The following is a 27,017-nucleotide window of genomic DNA, read 5'->3' as shown; positions in this document are numbered from 1 at the left end:
TGCCTGGGTCAGAAAGAGCTGTCAGATGTCCTTGATGAAAAATGGCATCAAGCTCATATGATAGGAGGGGTGATTCGTTTGGATTCTTTGGTGGTGATGAAGTGGGAACTTTTTGAGTGTCAGTGACCTTCAACTCTGACTCTGTTTGGACAATGACTGAAAGACACAAGAAATATTTAGAAAGAGCTTAGTATAAGTGCATAAGTAAAATATATTTTAAAAATAGTTTTCATGACAAACCAGAGACTTCCTGAGTGGTATGTGAATCGCTTGTTTTATACTATATTGGTAGTTATATATCAGATGTTTTCCTACTACAGGCCTCATCCATACAAGTGGGGTTTTTTTTTATTACTTAAGCACTTTTAACCTGGCATTCACACACTCTGGTGGATGCATCAGGGAGACCGGATGGATGGCTGAATGGATATTTTTATTCATTTGTCATCACTATTACTCTCTTTGATATTTTTATTTTGTTCTCCTTTATTGCTGCTATTTTCTTTGTTTCCCACTTTTATTTAAATCCACCCAACTTTCTGTGCTGGTGAAGGCAAATGTAGCATTTGATGTAATAAATAAGGCTTTGAAAGTCCATACATTCTGGACACCTTAATTTAGCACATTAGCATTTACACTTCACACTTGGTGACAGTATAAAGTTACAGTGAAAACGACCTCTGAGGAGATTCATAAGTCAGAAATACATATTTAAGTATGGCAACCTGGACTCCCACATCAGATTTTGTAGCACGTGTGTTCCTCACATGTCAGGGTGAGATGATTATTTTGTTCTTAACACTAGGAACTACACATGTTAAGTCCTTTTTAGCTCAGTTTTTTGAGGGGTTGACTCTCTTCCGCACAGTTAAGATGCTGCAGCCATCAGCAAGCTCCTGCTTTGAGTCTTTTATCTGCCAGGAATAACTGTCACGTTTCTTCCCTGCCCAGCCCTGTGATTGTTGTGCAGACACGGCACAATCTTTAGCAGCATGCTGCCATGAGCTGTTTAGATGATTATGTATTTAGTGGAAACATTTATGAGGACAGCGCCGGTCATGTGATTGGACACGCGTCACCAGTAAAACCTTGGCTCTGTTGTTTGCAGATCAAACAGATCAGTTGCTCATTACTTTAACCCTCAAATGCATGGGTCATTTCAAATGCCTTGCATTCATTTAAGGGTCAGGAATGGCATTATCTTATATCGCATATCTACATTTTGTGCATATTAAAGACTTATTATTGTAGTGAGGTGCATTGCATAAAAACTATGTGCCCTGCAAAAAACAAGGAAGGCATAATTTTATTGTCCTTCGCAGGATGCCCTTGAATGCTAGTTCACAAGTCTTTGCATCAATCTAAGCAGCTTTTTGATATAATCTCCTTGAATGTCAGCAGTTGTCAAAGAGTGAGATTAACTTTTAAAGTTATAGTGGTTCTCTACAGGATCCTCAAATTTGCCAAATCATAAAATAAATGACCATTCTTTATTTGGATTAGGATTTTTATTCATTTAAACTTGAACTTTTTCGAGATTAAAGTAATTAAAGTTCAAAATAGTAATAAGTTACAGTTTTGTACCAGCTTATATCTAAACTTAACCACCTCAAATATATAGAAAATAAAGCACACTAACCCTAACCCTGACAGGCTAATGATATTGTTCCCCATATATTAACATATGCACAAGCTTTGATTACACAGAACTCAGCATGTCTGTGTGATTCTAAATGGCCCCAGTGATAGGTTAACCGAGCTTGCTTGCTTAAGCTTTGTTGTGTTTGGTTCAGCATTTCCTGGGGACCCCCCTCCCCCAACTCCACCCCAATCAGATGAATTACAAGGAGTGAGGTGTCAGCACTAAGGATAGGGATTGGCCCTCCTTGCCATCTGCTACCATTGCTTTAATCCACGCAATGACAAAATCAGCTATCTTGGCCCACATCAGAGTAAAGTCAACTCTATTCAACAGATGCTCGCTGACAGCTACTGTGAAATCTGTGTTTCTGCTGACAAATTAATCTTATTTGGTTGGATCAGTTGACTATTTCCCAGAAATGTCAAAATAAGCCAGGGATAAGTGATTTACTTAACAAAGCCCACAGTGCTCAAGTAAAAGTCCAGCACACAAAAATAATAGGTTAAACTGCAATGACAGTAAAGACTTATAAAAAGGAAGCAGCCGATAGAAGTCATGTATATACACTGACACTCACAACAGCATCCTAAAATGATTTAAAACAGGGCCATTCACATAGTTCAATGCCTTTATTTTATTTTTTAACATAGTCATTCCCTAGGTGGTCTGTAGAGGGAGACACACACCACTAGACTGTGTTACAAAAGTGAACCAACTAAGTAAGACCAAATGATGAATCAGAGTTGCTGTATGACCCACTGGAACATTTATGGGCTTACACATTACAGTTCACTTACAATAATAAGGGTCATGACCACTGTTACTTCAGAAGCAGTCTGGATTTCTGTGTAAAAACACAAACAGCCAGGGAGAATTGAAAGTGTCTCTTTGTGCAAGAGCAGTGCTGCACCAATGTTCTGAGCCTTATATAGACTCTCTTATGGCATCTTAGGGCATTGCAGCATTTTTGCACTGCTTTTGTAGCAACACAGTGGCACAGTTGTTAGGATTGTTGCTTCGCAGCAAGGTCCTGGGTTTAAATCTGACCAAAGCGTTTCTTTGTTGAGTTTGCATGGTCTCTCTATTTCTGGGTTCTTTCCAGCTACTCTGGCTTCCTCCCACAGTCCAAAAATGTAAAGTTAAGGTTAATTTGTGATTCTAAATTGCTCATAATAGTGTGAATTTGCGTGTGAAAGGCTGTCTGTCTGTCTCTGTTAGCTGTGCGACAGACTTGTGACCTGTCCAGGGTGTACTATCTCTTGCCCTGTGGTAGCCTGAATTGGAGAAGTGGAATGATGGGTAATTTTATTTTTTATATGGCATCAAAGTAAAGCTGAAAGTTGTAAACTGGTCTCAGGTGGACTGTTTTGCTCAGATTGGTCTGTTATATAGTGTTGGACTTGGGTAAGGGACAGCCTTTATGCTTTTGAAAGGATGCTTATCTGTTTTATAAGCTTTATAATTAGGCCAGACACAGTCATGTGTCTTTTGTCTAGTTATGCTGCTACAGGAACCTGTCTATGCATTTTACCACTGTGACACATTATTCCCTTTGTGTCTCCCACCTCTGTACCTTTGTGCTTACATATCTGTGGTTTCTGGCCCAACAGCCTCCCAAGTGTCTATTCATCACTGCACACTTCTTTTCACTCTGCTTTCTTCACTTCCAATCAACCTTTACAGACAGACGGCCACCCATCTGGATAAGACGTCCACCCATTTGGAATAAGCACTTAGTCACCGTTAGGTGGCTAAGTGTTTATTCCAGGATGGTTGGCAAACCTAGGAAAAGGGTTGCTGTTTTAATAATTCCTCCAAATAAACCCGAGATTATTTTCATTGGCTAGTAAACGGTGGCGGTTTTTCTGTTTATTTTTTAAATAAACAGTGATAGTATGTGCAGGGGTCTGTGTCCAATATCAGCAAGTTTTGGAGGAAACTCTTCCTTCCACAGAATTTTGTCTTCTTTTTTGGGTTGCTTCCTGAGGGTGGTGTGCAGTTAGTTTCATTTGTAACATTAATCTAGTTATAAAATAGGGTTCTAAGTTTAAATCAGTTGCCTAGGATGAGACGATCATGTGTTCTATACCTGAGACAAACTGTTGTCTCTGGTATTATTCTAATAATAATTAAAAAACCATCTTGATGCTCAATCATCCAGGTATAGAAATCCCACAAAGTTGATTCTGTTCACCTGGACGTAGCGTTTTTCAGACAAAACGTTTCTCCCACTAAAAATGCTACATCCAGATGGATTTTAATTTTGATAAAAGTCTACACAGCAATGTGACTTTATCATAATTGTATTACATTTGAATGGAAAAGAGAGCAAGCTACATCATACTGGCGTGTGCCTTTTAAACTCAAACACAACTGATTTGTATATTTTGTAATCATCTCATATAATGTAGGTAAACTTTCACATTTATTACATATGATCACTACATGATATAAATGTATCAAATCAAATGTAAAATTAAAAAACAGCAGTCGCAATACAAAGAGGAAAATCCCTGAGAAAGCACAAGTGTATATTGGACTTAAAAGCAGAGAAAATTTCATTCCATTTTTTTTTAAAATTACTTCCAGTTACACCTCAGAAGTTAATCGATTCAAATGCTCAAAAATGCCACACGGTCCATTATAATCAAACACCTTGGTACTCGTGTTTGCAGTGTCCAACAAAGAGAGGCTCTGCCTGGATACCCCGCCTGCAAATGAAGTGAAACAGAAGCATCGGTGTATATTAAGCAGACCTCATAAAAAAAAGAGTGCGGCGATGTGTTGAGGTATGCCATGTGCGTTATCAGAAAAGCTAAAGTACCTCAGGAGTTCGCAACGAAAGTCCTGCAATCGAGGAAACGCCTTGTCCACGTCAGAGGTCTGCTTCTCATCGCTCCACAGTCTCTCTGCGGCAGCACTTGCCCTTGGCCTGTGATTTTGGATTCATCCGGTCATTATTTTGATTAATCTCATGGGCTGCACATTCTACTTAGGTTCTCTAGTTTGATCATTTCAGGGATCTTTTCAATCTCTTACCAAAGACGTGGGGTCAGATTAGTGGCATCTACATATTCCCCCCACATGCAAACTTCACCCCCTATCACCAGCTTCTTCTGTTCCTCGGTACCTGTGAAAAAGATGTGGATTTTTTTTCTTGAATAACATGTTATACTTTAGAATTGGCTATTTACAGTTCAATGTTATCACACCACTTCAAGTCAAACTTGTCAAGTCAGAGTTTTAATGGGTCTTACTAATAAGAAATCTCTACTGATAGCTCCCACCACCAGAGAAGCACCATGGACAGCACATAAGTGAGCAAGGTTGTATTATTTTGTTATATTACTTGGCCAACACACACCAGAAAAGTTCAGAGGCTGCACGGTATAGTAGTTGCGCCAGTCCTGGCCATAGGAAATGTGGTTGATGTACCAAGGTGCAGCGAGCAGGACCCTGTAGCCAGCTTTGGTGATAGCGCTGAGTTCTGCCGCATAAGAAGCGGGGAGGCCCTTCCAGATGTGCAGCACTGTGTCCTTAGGAATCTGAGAAGGGTAACAACAACAACTGTCTTGCTCCTTGTGTGTTATATTGCCCAAGTTTTTTTTTGTATGTTGAATCCAGTTGATTAGTATGTTTGTATTAAATACTTTATCATTCAGAAAAGTCACATATTTAAAAAAAGCCACAGTTCAAAGAATTTCTAATCCTCAGAGCACAAGCCAGAGCACAAAGTTACTCATCTAGTGCACATTCATGTCTGGAAAAATGCCCAGTCTGGACAATCCCCATGTAGCCAACATTTGGCAACCAGGGTTGAACTTTCCTTGAGCCATTATTCCTAAGCATGTGCACAAGATGAAAGTGAAAGACGTTGGCAAGAATTTTCTTTTCTTTCTGGGAAAGCATCAAGCTCAACTTCTGCAGAATCCCAAAACTGCCTCTGATGACAAAGCATACAGTCTAGGCTGTTAAACGAATTATCTCACCAGCATATTATCCTCACATTACTACCAACAAACTGTGCTCAATACAGCCTCTGTCCACGGAGAATTGTTAAACTGAACTGCTGCATTTATTCTTTTTAACATGTTATCTCCCTTGACATTATTTGAAAAACCTCAACAACATCTGTATAATGTTTTTACAATTTCCCATCTTTCTCAGTACTTGCAAAGATACATTTATCTTTGCTTTTATAACCTAAAATTAAGACAAAGTCTGTTAACTTGCTCATTCTGTCCCTTAAAGAGTTTTTTCATATATTTATATAATGACAATAAAGAAAACTGTGCTGAATTGAGTGACCATTATGACCATGGCCCCTTAGAAAATTATAAAAAAAACGTTTGTGAGGAATTTAGGTGTGATTTTTTACAGTAATTTAACATTCGATAAACAGATAAATAATGTGATCAAGACCAGCTTCTTTCACCTCCGCTTACTTGCAAAGGTGAAGCCATTTCTCTGCTTCAGAGACTTTGAGTAAGCAACTTATTGGCCGACTACAGCTGGTTCAAAATGCCGCGGCAAGGCTACTGACTGGCAAGCAGAAGCGAGAGCACATATCCCCTATACTCACCTCGCTACACTGGATGCCAGTAAGTTTTCGAATTGATTTTAAGATCTTGACACTTGTTTTTAAAACATTGCACGAACTAGCTCCTATATATCTTTCTGATCTTTTAAATTGCTATACTCCAGTGAGATCTATGAGGTCTGCGGACCAAATGCTTCTAGTTGTTCCTAGGTCTAGATTAAAACACAGAGGAGATCGGGCTTTTTCTGTGACTGCTCCGAAACTGTGGAATAAACTGCCTTTACATATCAGGACCTCTCCAACACTGGATACTTTTAAAACTCATTTAAAGACCCATTTTTACTCTTTGGCTTTTAATTCTGTATGAGTCTGTCATTCTTTTATTCTTATTATTGTCTTATCTTTTATTTTACTTTCCTTTTAAATGTTATCTGATTATTTTATTGTACAATACTTTGGTCAACAGTTGTTGTTTTTAAAAGTGCTATATAAATAAAATTGATTTGATTTGAATTCGAATTTCCAGCAGTTTTGTGTATAAAAACAATGGTTTTTAAATGGCTTGGAGAACCAAACATGAACAGTATCTGTAACTTTCTTCTGCTAAGCTTGTCTGATGGAAGCAGCTGTGGAATCTCTAATGGGCTACCAGCAGATTAGGTCAGGAGCAAGCATGTGGTTATGCTTTCAAGACCTTTTTTTAAAAAATAAAAAAAAATCTGGAATATTTAGTAAGACACCATTATGCATATGCTTAACTCTTTGATTATCTCCCAGATAAACAAAGAGTCAATTGCTGGGTTTTTGCTTTGGCAAAGCAGCTGGCAGTAGCAGGACTTTTATATGTGTGTTCAGCAGTAAGCAGCATCACAACAATCACATCTCTCTGTAGCTGTGTCCAAGTTCTTTACACACCAAGTTATATTATTATTATTATTTGTTCATACCTGAAAAAAAAAAGATTTCAGGTACAGTCTTGGGACACAGAACAGCCTTAATAACACTGATGTATAAACTGGTATAAACACTTTGTACACCCTGTAAATAGTCCCCAAATTGTAGCTATCCATAGATATATATTTTACGTAAAACCATGTTTTATCTGTTGATTAATATCAGACAAACAAACACACGCACACACACACACACAGCAGCTTGAAAATCTTTAACTCTGCACAGCACACAGTTTTCATATTCTGACCCTTGAAGGCGAGGGGCCACACAGTGTAGTAGCGGGCCCAGTTGTGTGTAGGTCCGGGCTGGTCCAGATACCATGGAGAGGCTAGAATTACCCTGAGCCCTGCTTTAACCACCCTGCGTACTTCACACAGGTAACAGCCCTCTCTCCATACCTCCACCACTGATAGAGAAGTGTGCTGTAACACAAGGCTTTGGGCTCTCAGACAGATAAACAGAAAGCATGATATACATAGACTGTATATAAATAATGGACACAGCTAGGTGTCTTTACTGTTGCTCTCTTGCTGTTTTAACGAGTATCACGTTGGGCATCAGTAAGGCTTAAAACTGGCAACTGAAACTAAACACAAGCTTTCTTTTTGCACTCAAGTGACTCGCCCCCTTCAGGACACTAGAAAGAATGCCGATTTCAGGCACTGTGCATTGGCTGTGTTTTTTCAGACCTCTCACGTCCATTGTTTGCATACAGTCCATGGTGAAAGATCAGATCAGAACAGAACAGATGGATGTTGTCAACAAACTGTTTTAAACTGCTGGTTAGTTGGCTCAAACCACTAAACCTGCAGAGTGTAAAATTACATTTGTATCAAATGTACCTGAAGAACTTCTTAATAGAGGATTTTATTTTTTCCACAATTAGCCAGTTCTGTTTTAATGTGACAATTTCCATCCTGTACTCATCTGCAGAGCTAATAGCAACTGAGCCAACAGTGTCACAACAACTACAAAAATAACTGGTGCATTTTTATAGAATATGCATGGATCCTGTAGATACTTGAACACACTCTAAAATATCTATAATTAATAATCCAAGAACAAAACTGTAAAGACACAGGACTATGCAAAAATGTTGAGCCACTCCTCATTCCTTCATATTTTGCTTCCAAGGAGCAATACTTTGTTGTAATTTTTCAGGGGTTGTCTTGTACAATAGTTCTCCAGGCTGGTTTTTTTGGGCTTTGGCTGCTTTAGCACTCGATTTCAGTCCAATCCTTGTACCCAAGGATTTCTTTTAGGCCATTTAACACTTACCAATGAATTATTCATGCATAGAAACACACCCAAGGGATGAACCAGCAAAGAATTTTACATTGTATCTTTAGACACTTTGTCATTAGCAGCAAGATTAGCAAGAATTTTGATCCAGCATGCAATACCATCTGTAAAGCGTCTGATTGGCAACAGCTTCATTTTTTAGCTTGACAATGACCACAAACACTGCCAATGCGGGACAACAAAAATGAAGAGCTTTGAATGTCCTTCAAATCTGGAGAACTATTCCTGAAGACTACTTAAAGAAATTACCAGAAAGCTTGCCTAAGTGCAGGAACATATATATACAGAACTGCACTTATTTCTTATCTTCTTAGCAGAATATAAATAAATTATGGGTGGCTTTTGCATAGTACTGCCCTGGTAAAATATTATAAAATTCATTGAAATTCACTTTTTTTTTTAATTTCAAATTTGTACTTGTTAAATTTGTGTGAATGTGTGTGTGAATGGGTGAATGACTGAATGTAGTGTGAAGCACTTTGGGGTCCTTAGGGACTAGAAAAGCGCTATACAAATGCAGGCCGTTTACCGTTTACCGTTTAAAATCAACATCATGCACTTCCAACCACATCCTCTAAAAACCACAAACGCAGGAAATGTACATTTTTTATATCATGAAATATAAGTGTTTCGGTGGGGCGTACTTACTCGTTCATGATAGTCAAAAACATCCTGCCACACAATGGATGTTCTGTTGAGAGCTACAGTGATGTTCACAATGCTAAAAAAAGATAAGCACATGAATGCATCAGTTGGTGTATTTTGCAGAACCATCTACATTGTATTTTCCCTTTTACAACCTACTTCTCCATGTAGTAAGCTTCCAGTTTGGTGAAGTCTGCTCCAAATCCCATTTTCAGCATGAATGCTCGGACATCAGGGTTGGATTTCCTACAAAAAAAAATGTGTTCATTGTTTATGTAAAATTTTCATAAACTCTCTTTTATTTAATTATCAAAAATCAGAAAAACTTATTCGAAATTGTTAACAATCAGCCGACGTGTAAATGATAGTTACATTTTAACCTACCAGCAGGAAAAGTTAACCTCATCTCCTCCTAAGTGGATATAGGAATCAGGAAACACCGAAGACACTTCCTTAAATAGTGTTGCCATGAACTTGTACGTGGAGGGCAATATTGGATTAACAGGACCAAAAGTACCAGAAGGGCTGCTCCCACTGTAGCAGGGAGTCAACAGGTCAGACTGGCCTGAGAAATAATTGTAAATAATTAATTTGACTCAGTCATATCCTTCAAATACATTTTTTTGCATTTTCTATCGAGAGCAGACAATTTGTTCCACTGATGTAACCACATAAGCAGTAAGTCAGCCTTCACTACATATTATATTGCCATTTATAGTCTTGACTTGCAGATTTGGCAGAAATTATTCCTACTGAGCCTTAACTGGACATCATGCCAAGTACTTTTTCTTCTATAGATCAAAATGCTGAAATCATTTGGACTAAACTGTTTATTGTTAATGTCACTTACTGGATGTTGGGAGTTTAACTGAATTTTTACCTTTTCCCCAAGACTGAGTGTGGCCTGGTGAATCAAACTCAGGAAGGACTCTTATTCCCCGCATTCTGGCAAATGAGATCACCCTTCCTACATCTGACTGCGTGTAGATGTGAGTCATCGGATGGAAAGCCCCCTGAATAAGAGCCAGAAGTCGCTGTTCAGAGTGGATGCTATTTTTCAGCCATTTCCTATCTCATGAGTCTATATGCATTAAACTTACTTAGATTTCTGGGATAAAATAGCCAAGAACACCTTAGAAAATTAGGATATTTTTTGCAAGGCAAATTGTAATGAATGTGCATAGTTACAGTGAGGATCATATGATAGGACTTACGTAAGTGCCTCAAGGAAGAATATCAACAAACCTTAGCAGACAGGTCCGGAAAGGTGCGGCTCTGATAAGGGAAGGAGGGGTCATCGACAATGTGCCAATGAAACACATTGAACTTACTGAAGGCCATCGCATCCTAACAGAAAACATGTATGTCAATACAGCTTATAATAAATACAGTGACTCAAACAGAAGGCTGAAGTTTCGATTGTGTCATCTGATTATTACCAGGGTTTTTAAAATGGCCTGCACTGGTAAATAATGACGTGAAGTGTCCAATAAAATCCCTCTGAACTGAAAGCGGGGGAAGTCTTTAATCTCAGTCTTGTTCACATAATACTAAATTAAAAACAAACAGAAAAAAGGGAAAAATATTAATTATGCACATATTTGAAACGTGATTACTCCAGAGGCCTTGTTGTTAGTTTGTGCATTAGGAAAAACTGCAACTTACTGAGCCAAAATCCTCTTGATAAACCAACTGACTGAAGGTTTCCAGACCTGTGCTTAAACAGAGGGTGTACAGTACATAATCAGCAATTTGTTATACATGATAGATGAGGTTGACAAAATGTTGGAATTTCCCTACTTTATAATCCACATGCAGTAGGCCTACTTGAAATTCTACTGAGTAAAACTATAAAGAAGGTGTCTGTGTGTGCCACATGAAGTGTTGCATCAGTTGAGTCACATGAGTTAAACAAAACTGGAAATACATAGCACAACCTGACAGGCTACTTACTGAATATGTAGTAGAACAAGAAATCTGCTACAACTCATCAAGCTTTGACATACTTTGCCAGCTTAAGAATCAGAATCAGAATACTTTATTAATCCCGAAGGAAATTAGGGATGGTTAACATGTTTGTTTAATTACCAGTGCTCTTCAGATATATTTTACATATGCTATAATCACCTCTTAGAGCACCCCACACAGTTTCTGCCTTCAGAGATGCTTGTCCAGCAGAGACGCTCAGAGTGTCTGGAACACAAACAGGAGAAATTATGATATTTTGTCAATCTCTATATAGTATTATGGTGGTTAAATTCATTACAAAACAGTGTTACTTGCTCTAATCAATGGGCATCAGCGGGTTGTACTTACATTGCTCAGAAGAGTCTTCATCTGGGTAGCTGTCGCAATCATCGCGGCCGACACTTACTTGGACAGTAAATGGTTTATCCACACTGAATCGCAGAAAACCGTAACCTGGTGGTGATAAATATTAAACCATTACCACAGTATTTGCAGAAGTAAACTTGCACTTTAAGCACATTACACACTGATTTTTGTTCCCTAGGAGCTGTGGTTCTTGTGTTTGTTTCTGAAAAGACAAAAACGAAGCTGTGCTACTCTCGTCCATTGTTATTGTGAGGTTATTTTCAGTTGGTATGCCCGTGCTGGCTGACTGATGACCTGTTGTCTGTACAATGACCATTGATCTGTTTTAAAAGCCAGCATGACAAACAACATTGAAGCCACGTGAGCACTTTGCTCTGTTTATTGTGCGTTTACAATCATGTTTTAAACGTGTTATAATGCCAAACCATCTACTAATAGTGTCCAGATTAGACTTTCACAAAAAGTTAGTTTTTATAGGCTATTTCATATCCTTAATGTTTTTCGAATATCTAAACAGTCTGACTGAACAACTACAACGTTCAAGTTCAGCAAGACTTTAAATCTTACTTCGTTTTTGCATTTTAAGAATTTCACCTCACTATAAAACCTACCAGATGAGTAGTCTGGAAAAATAAGAGAAAAGTATCTCTTAAATGCTTCATCCAGAACAGAGCAGCCCTCCTGTGCAGCTGATTGACTTCCGTAAGTAAAGTAGAAAGCCTGGGGATTCAGAGGGTATCGCTCCGGTGAGGAGGTAATAGATTGCGGTAAAGGCCATACTCCCTCAACTGAGTGCAGCCCAAGCTGGAGGAAAATAAAAAACACCAAATTATAGCTGGGAAAAGTGTATCGTCCAGACGTTACTACAGACATGACTTCCCTCGCTCTTCACTAGCGCGAACTGCACCGTCAAAACGATACCTGTCATGTGCTTAGATGAATGCAATCACATGACTGCGGCAGCGAGTTAATAAGTCGAGTTCGTCTTCCGGAAAATATAAGTAAACATTATTTTTATTTAAACATTATTTCATTTGGTAAGACCTGGACCAAGGTCGCTGTAGTTTAAATAAATTGTAAATTTACAGGAAATGCTTTCAGTTTTAGTTGATATGTATATATATATATATAGTCTTTTATATATATATAAATATATCAAATCAAATCAAATCACTTTTTATTGTCACATCACATGTGCAGGCACACTGGCACAGCACATGCGAGTGAAATTCTTGTGTGCGAGCCCCACAAGCAACAGAGATGTGCAAACACAACAACACAAACGAGCAAAATACAAGAATGGCCAACCTGAAACTAATAAATATATGTACAATATATATGTATATGTATATATGTATACTAGATATTTTCCTACGTGTGTGTGTGTGTATAAAAGACTGGTTTAAGGCAGCATGTACAGTGGGACGTACTCACACAACTGACTTAACAAAGTGTTTGCAAATGTGTCATGCAATGTGCTGCCTGAACCGCAGAATCTGACCCGGATATATATAAGCATCCCTTTAAAATATAAGTAAACGTAAGTTATTTTAAGTCATTGTAAACTTTAATTAAGAAGTACTCTACTACTCGAATTAATTTTAGCGATCCATTTATTCAATTCAATTCAAGTTTATTTATATAGCCAAATCAATTTATTAAATGAAATGTATTAAATGAAAAGTAAAGGGAAATGACCGAACTCACTCACGAAACTCATTCAACAGGTAATTCAACAGAATGTTAAAAATGATGATAATTTAAAAAAAATACAGATTTTTTTTTTAAAGACCGAACTATTATAACTCTGTTTTGGTATATAAAACACACACAAACAGACACACACATGCAATCACTGCTTAAAATTATAAACAACTCACGTTATATCTTTTTTCTGTTACTAGCCTTCATTTATGAGAACGAAAGTATTTTCCGTTTGCATTTGATGTGACTCTTCAATTATAAATGAAAATTTTCCAAATTCGTACTTATTTGAATTAGTTGTTGTTGTTTTTTTTTATAAACATTTAGGTTAAAGCAAAAGTTTGTTATATTAAATGTTTTTACATCCGTTCTTGCCCTGCTTGTCTGACGTAAGGCAGTCGTCAGTTGGTGACGCTGTGTCTCTTTGTTGGCTTAGCAGCAGCGGCGACGTTTTGTTGTTATTTTCGCCGCAGCTGAAAAACGGGCTCGGATCAACGTTTCATACGCTATAGACCTTTAGGTGTGCTTGTCACTTGCTGATAACCGCGCTAGGAATGGACTCAGACGAGGGTTATAACTATGAATACGACGAAGACGAGGAGGAATGTAGCGAGGACAGCAATGAAGAGGAACCCGACGACGACACCCTGGAGCTCGGGGAGGTGGAGTTGGTCGATCCCGTGGTGGCCGGCGGGGAGCGAGATGAGTGCGGTGAGACTGGCGGAGGAGGCCACGGCCCGGGCGAGGAAGAGGAGGAAGACTACCGTTTCGAAGTTTTGACTGCCGAGCAGATCCTCCAGCATATGGTCGAGTGTATTAGGGAGGTCAACGAGGTCATCCAGGTAGGTATTTTGGTATGACAGCATCAGGAAAGATCGGGGTCCTAGCGTAAAAACAGGCCGTGGATATTAGCTAAACCATTAGCCTTCCAGTAGTATACTTGTTATAGTTGACAGTTTGAGAACAATGATGAGATTTATAGAAAACTAAACTTACATATATATAAGATAATTGCACTATGGAACTTGGTAGTTAAAATGAAGACATGAAAATTTTTCTTATATATGTGAAGGTAAAAATTTCCATTAGGACTTTTCATCCAGGAAGTAGTCCCATCCCTAAGTTGGCAGCAACGCTTGCTAAGCTAATGTTAGCTCGCTGGCTACATAGCATCTTACAGCAAAAGCTCTAGACCAGGATGGTGTTGAGTGCCAGCTCCTGCTAGACGACAGATAGTGTGCGTTGAGATGTTAACTGAAACTTGGGTTTTCAGAAATTTTGCATTTCTAAAGCTAAACCTTGCGTTTAGTGTTATTTTAACGTTGGACCCAAAGGCTTGGCCAGCGATAAGTTAGCAAGTGGGATGCTAGCTTAGTTACGCTTATGTAAAAGAACGGGTTATGATAATTTCATTTTTTACCAATAACATAAAAAGTTAAATTTTGCGATAGCTTTCAATGAAATTTATGAAGAAACGGGGGGAAGTTCTTCGCTTTAAGCTAGCGTTAACCTGGGCCTCCATTTCCTTTCACAGAGCTTCACTTGAGCTCAGAATAAAATGGAAAATGATCTTGATAACTCAGCATCCAGTTTGGTATCTGAGAAAATGCGTTGGAGTTTTATGTTGATTTCTATATAAACAAGCCTAAAAACTAAAATTGGCCAATAATGATACATATTATTTTTCTACCCTACGGCCGCATGGCAGTTTCTTTTCTACAGCAAAAACGAGTAACACGGTGATTTTTATCCCCGTTAAATATTGTTTATGTTTAATTATTAAATTTTCAGGGTTTTGCAGCACCAACAAATGCCTTTAAAGTTAATCCATACATAGATCTTCTGATATGACGTTTGTAGAATATGCTTCAAAAAGCCAGTACTTTATTAACATGCATTGGCTTCATAGTGGTCAAGTTTACATCAACTTTAGTCATCGGTACTGAGAAGTACTACTAATCTTTTGACCAACCCATTCATATCAACGTGGTTAGATAAATTAGAAGAACATTTTGCAGTGGAACCACAAAGAATAACAGCTAAAGGAAGTGTAAAATTGAATCAGTGCCCTTATAAACGATACCATCATCATTGTTGTATGTTTTGCATATCTGTTTTAGGGTGTGTTAGTGTTAGCTAGGTGTACATAATACAGTCAGAACATACTAAATATGTTGTCAGTCCTTTCCAATGTTATGATTTTTGTTATCTCAAGGTGTATCCTGACTTTATTATTCCGCCAAGGTGAGCACCAAAGTAGAGATATACAAGCAGGGCTGTTTTTCTGGGCCAATGAACAGTCCATTACAGGGTTAGGTGGGATTTGGTACAAACCTGGACCACTTTCTTTGAAATTGTAAAATGGGCATTGGGCTAGGGAGACAATACACTAATTTTTGTTCACTTCTTTATATTTGACAAGTGAGATGCCACATATGTGCAACATATACATGTGGTCTCCTAAATCTCACAGATATTTTCCAAACAACTAATTATTATGTGTTATATGGGTAGTTTGAGGGTATAGCTTTCCCCATTTTTAAAGAGCAGTTTGTAACTTGGGTTAAACACTAATTTAGTACCTTACAGTAATTTCACATTAGAATACAGAGTTATTCTAATCCCTGAACTATAGTAAATGGAGTATAATAAGAAATATTTGTATTAACAGGTACATGGAGAGAGGTTCCTCATCATCCCTAGTGCTTTCCCTAAACTGTACAGCCTTGGCACTGGACATAGTCCATTTTATGCTACTGTTACACCATCATCCACATTTTCAGATAGTTTGTGAGATACCTGTTACACATTTAGAATACAACAAACAAATTATGTGTATACTACCTGTTTCTGAACCTGACACGCTTTATAATTCCAAAGTATTTTCAGAATGATGGTGTAAGCCAGTGGTTTTCCTGGTTCTGAAAGGCCTTTGTGGGGAGTGACATGGCCAAAAGCATGACTGGTCCATTTACCGACAAGGGTGTGAGTTAGCATTACTTTATTTGGAAGAAATGTAAAGTGTTTCTGGACGGCTCCTAAAAATGATATAGTTCTTGGGTGGGTAAGAACACATTTAGCAACATAATTCCATCAGATATGGAGGTGATTTTGCAAGGATTCATCTGGTGGGTGAATCCTTGCATCCTTTCTTTACCCAACTTAAACCACTTTCCTATCAATGTGTAGGCTTCAGTAACCTAGAAATTGTATTTTTATTTTATTTCCCCCCAGGCAAAAGATCTACAAAAACAGTACTTTTATAGGTGTTTATACATCTATGGCTCTCTAACTGCAATTTGGACGGAAAGTCCTTATATTAAGCCACAAATGGGACTGGGTATATATGATCAAGCATGATGATTAAATCCATTTTGTAGGGTATTTATTAGTTTGAGTCATCAGAAATCACAATTGTCACATCAGTGGGACATAAGTGCCACATTTGGCTTCATCCAGTGTAATATGCATGCAGACTTCTAAAGACTAAAACTTTTTGTTTATTTAAAAAATAAAAACTGTCTCAGTTGTGTCATCTTTAACAGCTACTGTGGTTATAAGAAAGGAATACATGCCTGAGTGTGCTTCATTGAATAGCTGTAATGAATACAAACTTTTCTAAATATATTGTCTATTATTATGGCCTTAGATTGTGATGATTTAATTTTGTGATAACTTGTAAAGCTGTAGTTGCTTTGTGTTGTATTTAGTGTAATGGGCAGCTGTTTTTATGTCCATTCACTGATGTACATGGGTGAACAGCAAGATCAAATATGAGAACTTGCTTATGTTTTCTAACCCTATTTCTAATGTGCAAAATAGTTTAATGTCCTGCCATAGAATATATTACCTTTACCTTCCTAATTCAATATTTATCTTTAATCAGGCTTTAAAAGCTGAAAAGGCCTGAAAGCCCTTACAACCGTTGGACCCTCTAGCTCATTGAAACTACCGGTAGTAGAAGTTGCAAGTAAAAATCAAAAATGTTTCTCACAAACTATTTCTTGTTCCTTTAGAATCCTGCAACAATAACACGCATTCTTCTCAGTCACTTCAACTGGGATAAAGAAAAGCTCATGGAAAGGTAAGAAATTCTGAATTTCTTGGCCATTTTTAACTTCCTGACAAGTGTCAACCAAAAGGTTCATAGCAGAGCGTATCTAAAAGCTTATTTTATTTCAATCTATTCAGGTATTTTGATGGTAATCTGGACAAGCTTTTCTCTGAGTGTCATGTCATTAACCCGAGTAAGAAGCCCCGAATACGTCCTCCAATCAACACTAGATCATCGGCACAGGACATGCCATGTCAGATCTGCTATCTGAACTTCCCCAACTCTGTGAGTCACATAATGACACTAACATGGAGCTCCACTATCTTAATGTGTTGTCAGGCAATTTAATGCACACTTTAACTTTTGTAATGCAAGTGGAGAAACAACAGGAGAGCATCATCAGAGGCAGGGACATTGTAATCCTGTTTTGTTACAAATGGGGAAACCTGTTTTATTTTTTATATTTTAAAGACTAGTTAAAAGCTTTGCTAAAAGTCATTTAACATAACAAAAGGTGGTTACAACAGCTAAGAAAATAAATTGCTAGGATTTCTGTTTCTTATACATGTTATAAGATCTTTATAAACAGATACAAACTTATCCCCCCCCATATTTATTCAGTAATAGCTCCTCCCCATGAACAACCTTGGATTTGGTGACTCTGTCATCAGGCCAGAGTGACATTAAAAATACAAGGGGGGAAAAACAAATTACATTTTTACATCTCTCTGATCAAAGCTATACATAAGGACTCAGTAGCTGTTTTATAAAAACTGTCCTCCAATAACAATATTAATAAAAGAATTGTTCTTTGAATATAAAGCTGTTCAATAACATAAATGTCACTTGTCTATTACATTTCTTTTGTTGAATGGATTCTAAAAAATTCCCAACAACATATTGTATGCCAAATTTATTTTATACCAGTTATGCCAGGCACTGCTTTATTTAATGCAGTGCACATTGCAGTCTTCTCAAAACAGAGGTGCTTGGTGTTTTAAAAAATTGGTAAAGGAACCTACTGGGTGGAAAGGGTTTAATGTTAAGGTGAAAATGGATCCGTAAATAAAAGGCACACATCATCATGTTTAGTTCTTCAGTTAAGATGATGTGATGTCAGAACTATGGATTACCATAACTGTCTGAATTTAGAATATTATCATTTGGAGCACACATTTCAGTGTTATTTCAATCAGGTTGTTAAAACAGTGTAAAATCCAGGTGATGTTTTTCTTAGAATGGTTTTCACTGGCCTCTGAAGGCTTTTCCTACTTGGTTACTAATTTTTTCATACCTTGTGTGTTTCATTCCAAATTATAAACTATCTGCTTTTTGTTGATACTGTTTGTTTAACAGTATTTTACAGGCCTGGAGTGTGGACACAAGTTCTGCATGCAGTGTTGGGGAGATTATCTGACGACCAAAATAATTGAAGAAGGAATGGGACAGGTATCTACTTCAAAATTTTAAGATTTATTTAGAATAGAACTTGTGACTTTTCTGCAACAAGTGGCAATGTCCGTTTTCTCTTAATCAACAGTAAGAGGGCACCAAGAGTCCTCAGCAGTTCTCGTCTACCTTCTCGCTTACCAGCCTATGTGCAGATACAGATACTAGTAGCCACTATCCAACCAGTATAATTTACAGATCAACTCATTTGATATTAGGATTGGATATCAGTGTAATCCTAACTCAAAAAGCTGAACTGTGTATCCATGACAGTGGGATAGTGTGTTCAGTTCAACGCTGTTGTTCTTTGTTTGTTACACCATGCGTCAGCACCTCTGCTTGGAAGTATTTCATGTCTGCAACATCAACATTTCTTTCTTTGTATCTTTGCAATAATTTGAATTGTTCATGTTAGTTTAAGAATTTCAGACGCTCCCATGATGAGTCATTTGGTCTTCTTGCTCTTTTGCAATTTTACAGTACTTTGAAAAACTGTGACGAGTTCTACGTTAGCTATTCTATTCAGTCATTGACACGCATCCATACACTCCTTTTAATTTATACATTTAGCGCATTTAACTTGCAGATAGACCTTCAAAGAATGACACAGTGGCTGTAATTTTGGGGGTTTCATTGTCTTCACTTGACATTTAGACAGAGTTTGTGTTCTTGTAACTGTCACAGGGCAAGCCTAAAAAAGTTAAATCAGAAAGGGCAGCTGCTCTTCCTCTTCTTTACCACTGTGATCCAACAAAACAAATTGCAGAGGGTGCTATTTGATACCGCCTTTACTATTTCAAAAGGTGGTTCTCTAATTATCTACCTTCTGTGTTTCCTTTACAGACCATTTCTTGCCCTGCTCATAGCTGTGACATTTTGGTTGATGACAACACAGTCATGTGAGTATCTGTGCATATATTTTTTATGTTGTTACATATTGGGCATTGTTCAATGAATAGCATAAGAAGTAAAATATATGCCAGAAGAATTTAAAATAAATAAAAGATGAGAAACAACATTACTGGTCATAGACTGCATATACAGGTGAAACGTAATCGCCATAACATCATCGAAGTCCCATTGTGAAGCTGAGTGTATTCACCATCATTATCTTAGCTTTTTGAAACCAGATGTCACCAGGGTTGGTTAAGGGGCATTGTATGCTCATGCTGTAGCGGTTTGTTAGTCATATGGGAAAGCGTATCCGTCTTTGTTGCCCTTGTGGACACTAATTAAGACCATAATTAACAAAAAAATATATATATGTATGTGTATGTATGTGTGTGTGTGTATATATATATATATATATATATGTGTGTGTGTATATATGTATGTATATACATACATATATATATGTGTGTGTGTGTGTATATACCGTATTTCCCGGACTACAAAGCGCACCTAAATATTAGCCACACAAGCTAAAATCAGGGGAAAATCCTGTTTTGTACATACATTAGCCGCACCTGACCAAAAGCCGCAGGTGTTTCAATGTTGACTTATCATATGTAAGAGAATATGCACAAAGGGAATTGTCAGGAAAGAGATGGCTGTTTGGAGACATCACTTTTATTAAAATCTTGAAAAACAAGTTATGGGTACATATTTGCACATGTAGTACATAACAGTAGCCTACAGCACACCAGAAAAATAGATTCGGACTACCTTTTAGGCTCAGGTGCAGTGACACAGCTTTAACAAGAAGAAAAGTCAGTCATTCACCATCTTTCTCTTCTTCCTACGCACTAAAACCACCAAAGTCCTCTTCTCCAGTGTCGGATACAAACAGGCTCAGGATGGCTTCGTCATCCACTCTTCTTCTCTCCTTCGTTGTCACTTTCAAAACCAAAGAAATCCTCATTGTCAGTGTCAGAGTCGAACACCCTCAGAAGGGCCGTGGCGGTGTCCTCCTCTCCATCATGCAGCAGTCCAGCCCTTCAAAATCCGTTGGTGATCGTGGATGTTTTCACACTTTTCCACGCTGTCAGAATCCACTGGTGGAGTTGGGCATAACTTGCTTTTTGGGCATAACTTGCAAGTTTATCGCCGCTCATCATCCACGACTCCCGCTGAATGCGTACCGCTACTTTGAAGTTTGTTTTTCGCGCTACTTCGTACGGCACTACGTTGCCTGGCGGACGGACATGTGACTAACATACCACTCTTGAACCCCGATCCTTCCGCCAGGCAACGTAGTGCCGTACAACAGCGGAACACACAAAACAAATCGTCTTACGATATGACAAAAATCACGGACAATCCATAGAAAAGCCGCACCTGACTAAAAGCCGCAGGGTTCAAAGCTTGTGCAAAAAGTAGCGGCTTATAGCCCGACATTTACGGTATATATATGTGTGTGTGTGTGTGTGTGTATATGTGTGTATGTATATATATATATATATATATATATACACATACACAGAAGCTTGTAAAAATTATAAATACACACATTTCAGTCATATAGTTAAATCCATATAGACATCCTTTATTGATTCCTTTTTATTTTTAACATATTGGTATGAATAGAAACCATATGTTAAAAGGATTTCTTCCTTTTGTTTTGCCTTGTAAAAGAAACCCATCAGTACAAGGCTTTGAAGTTGACCCTTTTTGTGCTTTGTTCACGTTCAGTGTAAAGTCCAAAGAAATATACCTGAATAAGCACGGACGCTAATCTCTTGTACCAGCTCTTAAGCTGACAGTAATTGTCTTAACCTACATTCTGATATTACCAGCTACCAAGAGACCTTACTGTATTTTCAGTAATCAGTTTAGGCCATGCATTCAAATAGAGTTTGCATATGAACTTGTACTTTTCTATTTCGGAATGTTGCTTCATAATGAGATAATATTCACATGTCAGCTTACAGTAATACTTAGCATATTTTCTTGCGTAACGCTATCTTTTGATGATCTCACCCATGTTTTGTAATGATGGCTAATATATTATTTGACTGCTTCCACAGGCGCCTCATAACAGATTCAAAAGTGAAGTTGAAGTACCAGCATTTAATTACAAATAGTTTTGTAGAGGTAAGAGATCTTTTTTTCTTCTTCTTGACAGTATTTCGAGATTGAATATCAAACTTTGATCCGTAATGTGAGCTGCTGGGTTGTCTCTTAATTGCCCCTTGGGGATACATAAAGTCTTGTGAATCTGAATATGTGTACTACTTTGAAAAGCAAAAATCTTATTTCTGCCCTCTGAGTCTAATTTGTCTCATTACTCATTTTAGTGCAATCGACTGTTAAAGTGGTGCCCTGCACCAGACTGCCATCATGTTGTCAAAGTCCAGTACCCAGATGCCAAGCCAGTGAGGTGCAAGTGTGGACGCCAATTCTGGTAAGAGAGAATTTTTTATTATTTTAAAACCTTTCTTGTAAATTTATTTGCAGTTTTTGAATAATGTGTTTGATATTGCTCCCTTTGTTTCAGCTTCAACTGTGGAGAAAATTGGCATGATCCTGTGAAGTGTAAGGTGCGCGAAATGGAGATTATTTTCTTACCTTAGAGAAAAATTATGCTTTGGATTCAGCTTCTACTTAAGAAAAATATTAAGATTAGCATTCAATACATGAATCCATTTCCTTCTATTTTAACGTGTTTGCAGTGGCTGAGAAAATGGATTAAAAAATGTGATGATGACAGTGAAACTTCAAACTGGATTGCAGCAAATACCAAGGTGTGGATTCTGAGGGTTTTTTTTCTCTCATGTTATGTATTAAGTTTAAATAGGATTAAACAATGTTGAAGTCCCTATATTTTTGTCACATATTTGTGTGCTCATAACCTGTCATAAAGTGTGCACACCTTACAGACCTGACAGTTGTTGACAATTAATGTTTACAATCATCAGTGCATATCTATGAATTACAGTTTTACAGGGCCTTGCCCATTGTTGCTTCGTTTGTTTCTGCAGCCTTTTTCTCAGTCTATAGCATGAATCATTTCCTTGAATTACTGTTTTTAAATAAAATTAATGTAATTTCATTCACAGGAATGTCCAAAATGCCACGTGACCATTGAGAAAGATGGTGGCTGCAATCATATGGTTTGTCGAAACCAGAACTGCAAAGCTGAGTTCTGCTGGGTCTGTCTGGGTCCATGGGAACCACACGGCTCAGCCTGGTGAGAATCACTAGCTCACATGCTTGTTATGTGGAGTCTTTTGTTTTAGTGTCTGCTGGAAATGTCAGAACAGGGGATGACTTTTTCCACCTTTTTTTTGTTGTTGTTGTTGTTGTTGTTTTTCGCTACACTTAAATGACAGCTCAGGTTTCTTACTTCCTCCATCATCACTTGTTTGGGTTTTTTTTTTTAATGGCCCTAAAAGATGTAGAGATTAAAATTCCGATTTTCTGTGTTAGAGTGCCATATGAATGTGAATTTGACCACCTTAAACACACATAGTATAGCTTATCAGAGAGAAGAACATTACTCTTTTCATCTCAGTTATATATTTTTAATATTTCAGGTACAACTGCAATCGCTACAATGAAGATGATGCCAAGGCAGCCAGAGATGCTCAAGAGGTAATCAGTTATATTGAAGCTTCAAAATTTTTGTACGTTCTTCTATTTGCCAGATGTATAAAATCAAGTAGCCTCAACTGTTGTACCAAGCATGGTTTATGTTCCAGTTAACGCTTACATCTAAAAATGAATTACAGTTATTCTTGAAGGAGAAAAACCATGATTAAATAAATAACATGACATTTCTATAGTTTACAATAACTAAAATATATCTGTATATTGGATATCGTTTTATAAAGAATTGTACAGCAAGCTGATAATTACATGATGATTCAGACCTGACAAACAGTTGAGACATTTCAGTATGTCTCTGATATTCCAGTGCCCATCGAGAAAGTAGAGTGACAGTCTATTATAAGTAAAGATGAGCGTGCTCACAGTAAAGGAAGTCCATGCTGTGTGTGTATGTGTGTTTGCAGCGCTCCAGGGCAGCCTTGCAGCGGTACCTGTTCTACTGCAACCGCTACATGAACCACATGCAGAGTCTGCGCTTTGAGCACAAGCTCTATGCTCAGGTCAAGCAGAAGATGGAGGAAATGCAGCAGCACAACATGTCCTGGATTGAGGTGCAGTTTCTGAAGAAGGCTGTGGATGTGCTGTGCCAGTGCCGCTCCACACTCATGTTCACTTATGTCTTCGCCTTCTACCTCAAGAAGAACAACCAGTCCATTATTTTTGAGGTAGGGCAGTTTTTGGCTCAGATACACTAGTGTGATTGTACCTTTTTTATATGAGATATTTACTATCGTGCTGGAAAATTTTGGTAGCATTATTTGCAGCGGGCATGAATGAATCCAACATGGCATACGAACGAAACTGGACACCTCACCAACCCCAGATGTAACACCTTTTAGCTTTCGACTTTTGTGGAAGCTGTGTTCGTCTCTCCCCCTCTTTCATTCACACAGTTTTGATCTTCATGGATGAACTAAGTGCTGAAGAGCTGTTTTTTGTTTTTTTTTGTTTTTTAATTACTTTATTAGAAATTCTCATAGATTAGACATTTGTTCCTTTAGCTCTATTATATAGTGGGACGTTGCTTATCTGATTATAATGCAATTATCACTCATCAGAACAACCAGGCAGACCTGGAAAATGCCACCGAGGTGCTGTCAGGCTACCTAGAGAGGGACATCTCCCAGGATTCCTTGCAGGACATCAAGCAAAAAGTACAAGACAAGTACAGGTCAGTGAAGGAAGAACTGTACTGGTGCATGCCATGGCTGACTTTGTGTGTTTTGGAGCTTAAAATTTGTCCTGTGTCTGTAGATACTGTGAGAGCAGGCGAAGAGTGCTGCTACAGCACGTGCATGAAGGCTATGAGAAGGACCTGTGGGAGTACATTGAGGATTGAGAACACGTCCCAATGCAACGGACTCTTGAGTATCTTGACAAACTAGAGCGCTGATGCAATTTAACAGGGCAGCACAGGCCTTCTGCCGCCTCTCCTTTGGCAAACCAACCACTTTTGCATCATTTTTTTTTCTGGATTTGTTTAACAAAATCTTCAAAGTAAATTATATTTAAATAAAGGGTAGAGTAATAAAAAAATGTGTACTACAGTATTGTTAGCAACAGAGTGGAGGGTTGAACAAGCAGAAGATCCATATTAAACAAATACATCCTTTTGGCTTGTATTGTAATACCTCCCCTGAACTTGTTTTCCTCATGTTTTTTTTTTTTTGTTGTTTTTTTTTGCTTGTGAATCTTTTACTCTGTTTTGATTTTGACTTTTGTTTTCCCATCAGTGTGAAAATGTTTTCAACACAGCTTTAATTGTCCTGGCCATGTCTGCAATATGTGGTAAAGATCCTTGTCTGAGTGGCTGAATGTTGATAGGCTGATTGCAAAGGGGCAAAGACATTTCAGGGGGGGGGAAAAAAAGGAAGAAAAAAAAACATAAAAAGAACAAAATAGCGAGTCTGTATTTTTCAATTTGTAAATAGTCCATATGCATGGAAGTTCAAGAGCAGGAGTGGCACGTGTTTGCATAATTTTCAAATATTTATTCTTTACCGTGCTTTTGCCATGTAGGTTGAGTCTGTCTACTCTCCACAGACTGTTGATGTTTGGAGGTCTTTGGCAATAAGATATTCGTCCTGTCATCTGCAGTCCCTTCAGAGCAGTCATAAGTTATACCTAACCAGTAACTCAACATGGAGACTGACAGAATTGGCTTTAGTTTCCAGGTAATCACATAAAGGACTCAGTGAAAGTGCACAGAGGAGCAGGATAAAGTTTTACAGGTCAGAGGTGAGGTAGAACGCACCGGCCCAGTGTCTCTCTATGCTAACCTTTTGTTGTACCCCCCTAGTTGTTTTTGGAGGTGTTTAACATTTAAGAACATTACTAATTATTTGCAAGAGTCAAACTGAGTGACATTCACTCCTTTTTTTTTTCTTTTTTTTTTTCTCTTTTCTCTCCCCCTCTTTCCTGACGTGGCTTGAGGTAGCTCAGCTTGCACCTTGAGAATTGAAAGAGGGTAATGGAATGTACTGACAGCGCGGCGTTGCACTGCTGCTAATTGGGCTCGATCACTGTCAAACAGGGTCAGGCATCTGCATCACTCTTGCAGGGAATATTGGAATGGAGGTGGTAGTGGCATCATCTCCATTCAGGAGCTCTCTTGCCTTGCAGTGAGACTGAACATTGCTTTAATTGAGCTACACAGATGGACATGTGATCCTTAAGGAGCTGAGGGAGATGGGACAAACTTCTAAAGGTTGTAGGAGTGTTTTGTAAAGCTGTTATGCTTTTTCATTAAAGACTGCATTTTTTTTTTTTGTGTTTTTTTTTGTGTTTTTTTTCCCTCTCGCACGTGTGTTGAGGTTTTGGCATTGAAATGTCAGTTCCCCTCAAGATTTTGCATTGCTCTATGCGGTGGTTGCTCTGGTTGTCAAGCTCTCTGCTTGTAAATGCTTGTTCATCTGTTCTCTGAAATATGGCAGTCTTCAGAAAGACTGACTGGAGGGGACGCGATTATACAGGCAGTGATACGAGTCTGAAGATGACACCAAAGTGTCAGCCATCACTGAAACACATCCTTTGCCCCAGTTTCAGATCTTTGGGGAATTCTTTCCCAAATGCTTCTTATGTGTTCAAACGCATTATTTTATCCTAGCAAATTATAAACTGTATTGTTTATTTGAATAAATGTCATGACAAATCTAATTTTTTGGAGTACTGTGTGAGTCATTAGAGTAGGTTTTCTCTCATCTTAATTACCTTAACATCCATGAGTCACTAATTTCCCCCCCCCCCCCCCCCTTTTTTTTTTTTTTTTAAAGCAGTGTTGTGTTCTGCAGACCTTGCCAGAGTGTCTTCCAAAATGACATGGAATTAATTTGATAACTTTTAAATAATAATTTAAACTTTTTTTTAGTTTATTCAGAGTGTTATATAGCAATCAGGTGGTTTTGTTTTGTTCTTATGTCATTTTAATTCTCTCAAATCCCAAACTTATGATGACACAAGGTGAATGGATAAAAGATGGGCTGTTTTCTCCAAGCTGTCTTGCAGTAACACCAGCTGTAGCTTTGCTCATTAGGCTAATGTGCTCTCTAGGGTTTTCATTGTGTCTGCTAGTAGTTCATGAACATCTCAGCTTAACGGATGGAGTAACAGAAACAGCTACTCACATTAAATTGACATCCAAAAGACTTTTAATAGTTTTATAAATATCTTCAATTTGCACTATTAAAGATGTCTTGGTAGTGTAAAAAATGTTTGGGGGTGGAGTTAGTTGTTTTACATGAAAATATTAAAGTGCAAAATGTTAGAAACATTTTTTTGTTTTTTTTTTGGGGGGGGGGGGGCGATTTTATTTTTGCAGCACCACTCATTTAACTGTCTGAGGTGTT

General features: G+C 37.9%; 2 protein-coding genes across 2 annotated transcripts; one reads left to right on the top strand and one right to left on the bottom strand.

The window, feature by feature from the left end:
- Nucleotides 1-3,822: 3,822 nt before the first annotated feature.
- Nucleotides 3,823-12,356, bottom strand: hexa (hexosaminidase A (alpha polypeptide)). Its single transcript, XM_026175852.2, has 14 exons — nt 12,029-12,356; nt 11,400-11,504; nt 11,211-11,276; nt 10,749-10,795; nt 10,523-10,633; nt 10,329-10,430; nt 9,964-10,096; nt 9,468-9,648; nt 9,243-9,329; nt 9,087-9,159; nt 5,007-5,187; nt 4,682-4,772; nt 4,467-4,574; nt 3,823-4,353 (listed from the first exon to the last, which is right to left on the bottom strand). Exons 1-14 carry the CDS (start codon nt 12,288-12,290, stop codon nt 4,290-4,292), a joined length of 1,611 nt encoding a protein of 536 aa, XP_026031637.1. The 5' UTR covers nt 12,291-12,356; the 3' UTR covers nt 3,823-4,289.
- Nucleotides 12,357-13,422: 1,066 nt separating this feature from the next.
- On the top strand, nt 13,423-26,328 carry arih1 (ariadne ubiquitin-conjugating enzyme E2 binding protein homolog 1 (Drosophila)). The gene is made up of 14 exons (XM_026175853.2): nt 13,423-13,963; nt 17,138-17,205; nt 17,313-17,460; nt 18,532-18,624; nt 19,468-19,523; nt 21,591-21,657; nt 21,861-21,967; nt 22,061-22,103; nt 22,236-22,307; nt 22,623-22,753; nt 23,100-23,157; nt 23,577-23,837; nt 24,231-24,343; nt 24,427-26,328. The coding sequence occupies exons 1-14, from the start codon at nt 13,676-13,678 to the stop codon at nt 24,509-24,511; spliced, it is 1,590 nt and encodes a 529-aa protein (XP_026031638.1). The 5' UTR covers nt 13,423-13,675; the 3' UTR covers nt 24,512-26,328.
- The last annotated feature ends 689 nt before the right edge of the window (nt 26,329-27,017 follow it).

Source organism: Astatotilapia calliptera, chromosome 7, assembly GCF_964374335.1.
Source record: "Astatotilapia calliptera chromosome 7, fAstCal68.1, whole genome shotgun sequence".
In the NCBI taxonomy this organism is placed as follows: Eukaryota; Metazoa; Chordata; class Actinopteri; order Cichliformes; family Cichlidae; genus Astatotilapia; species Astatotilapia calliptera.
The sequence above is the reverse complement of the archived record's forward strand: the minus strand, read 5'-3'. Positions and strand labels throughout refer to the sequence as shown.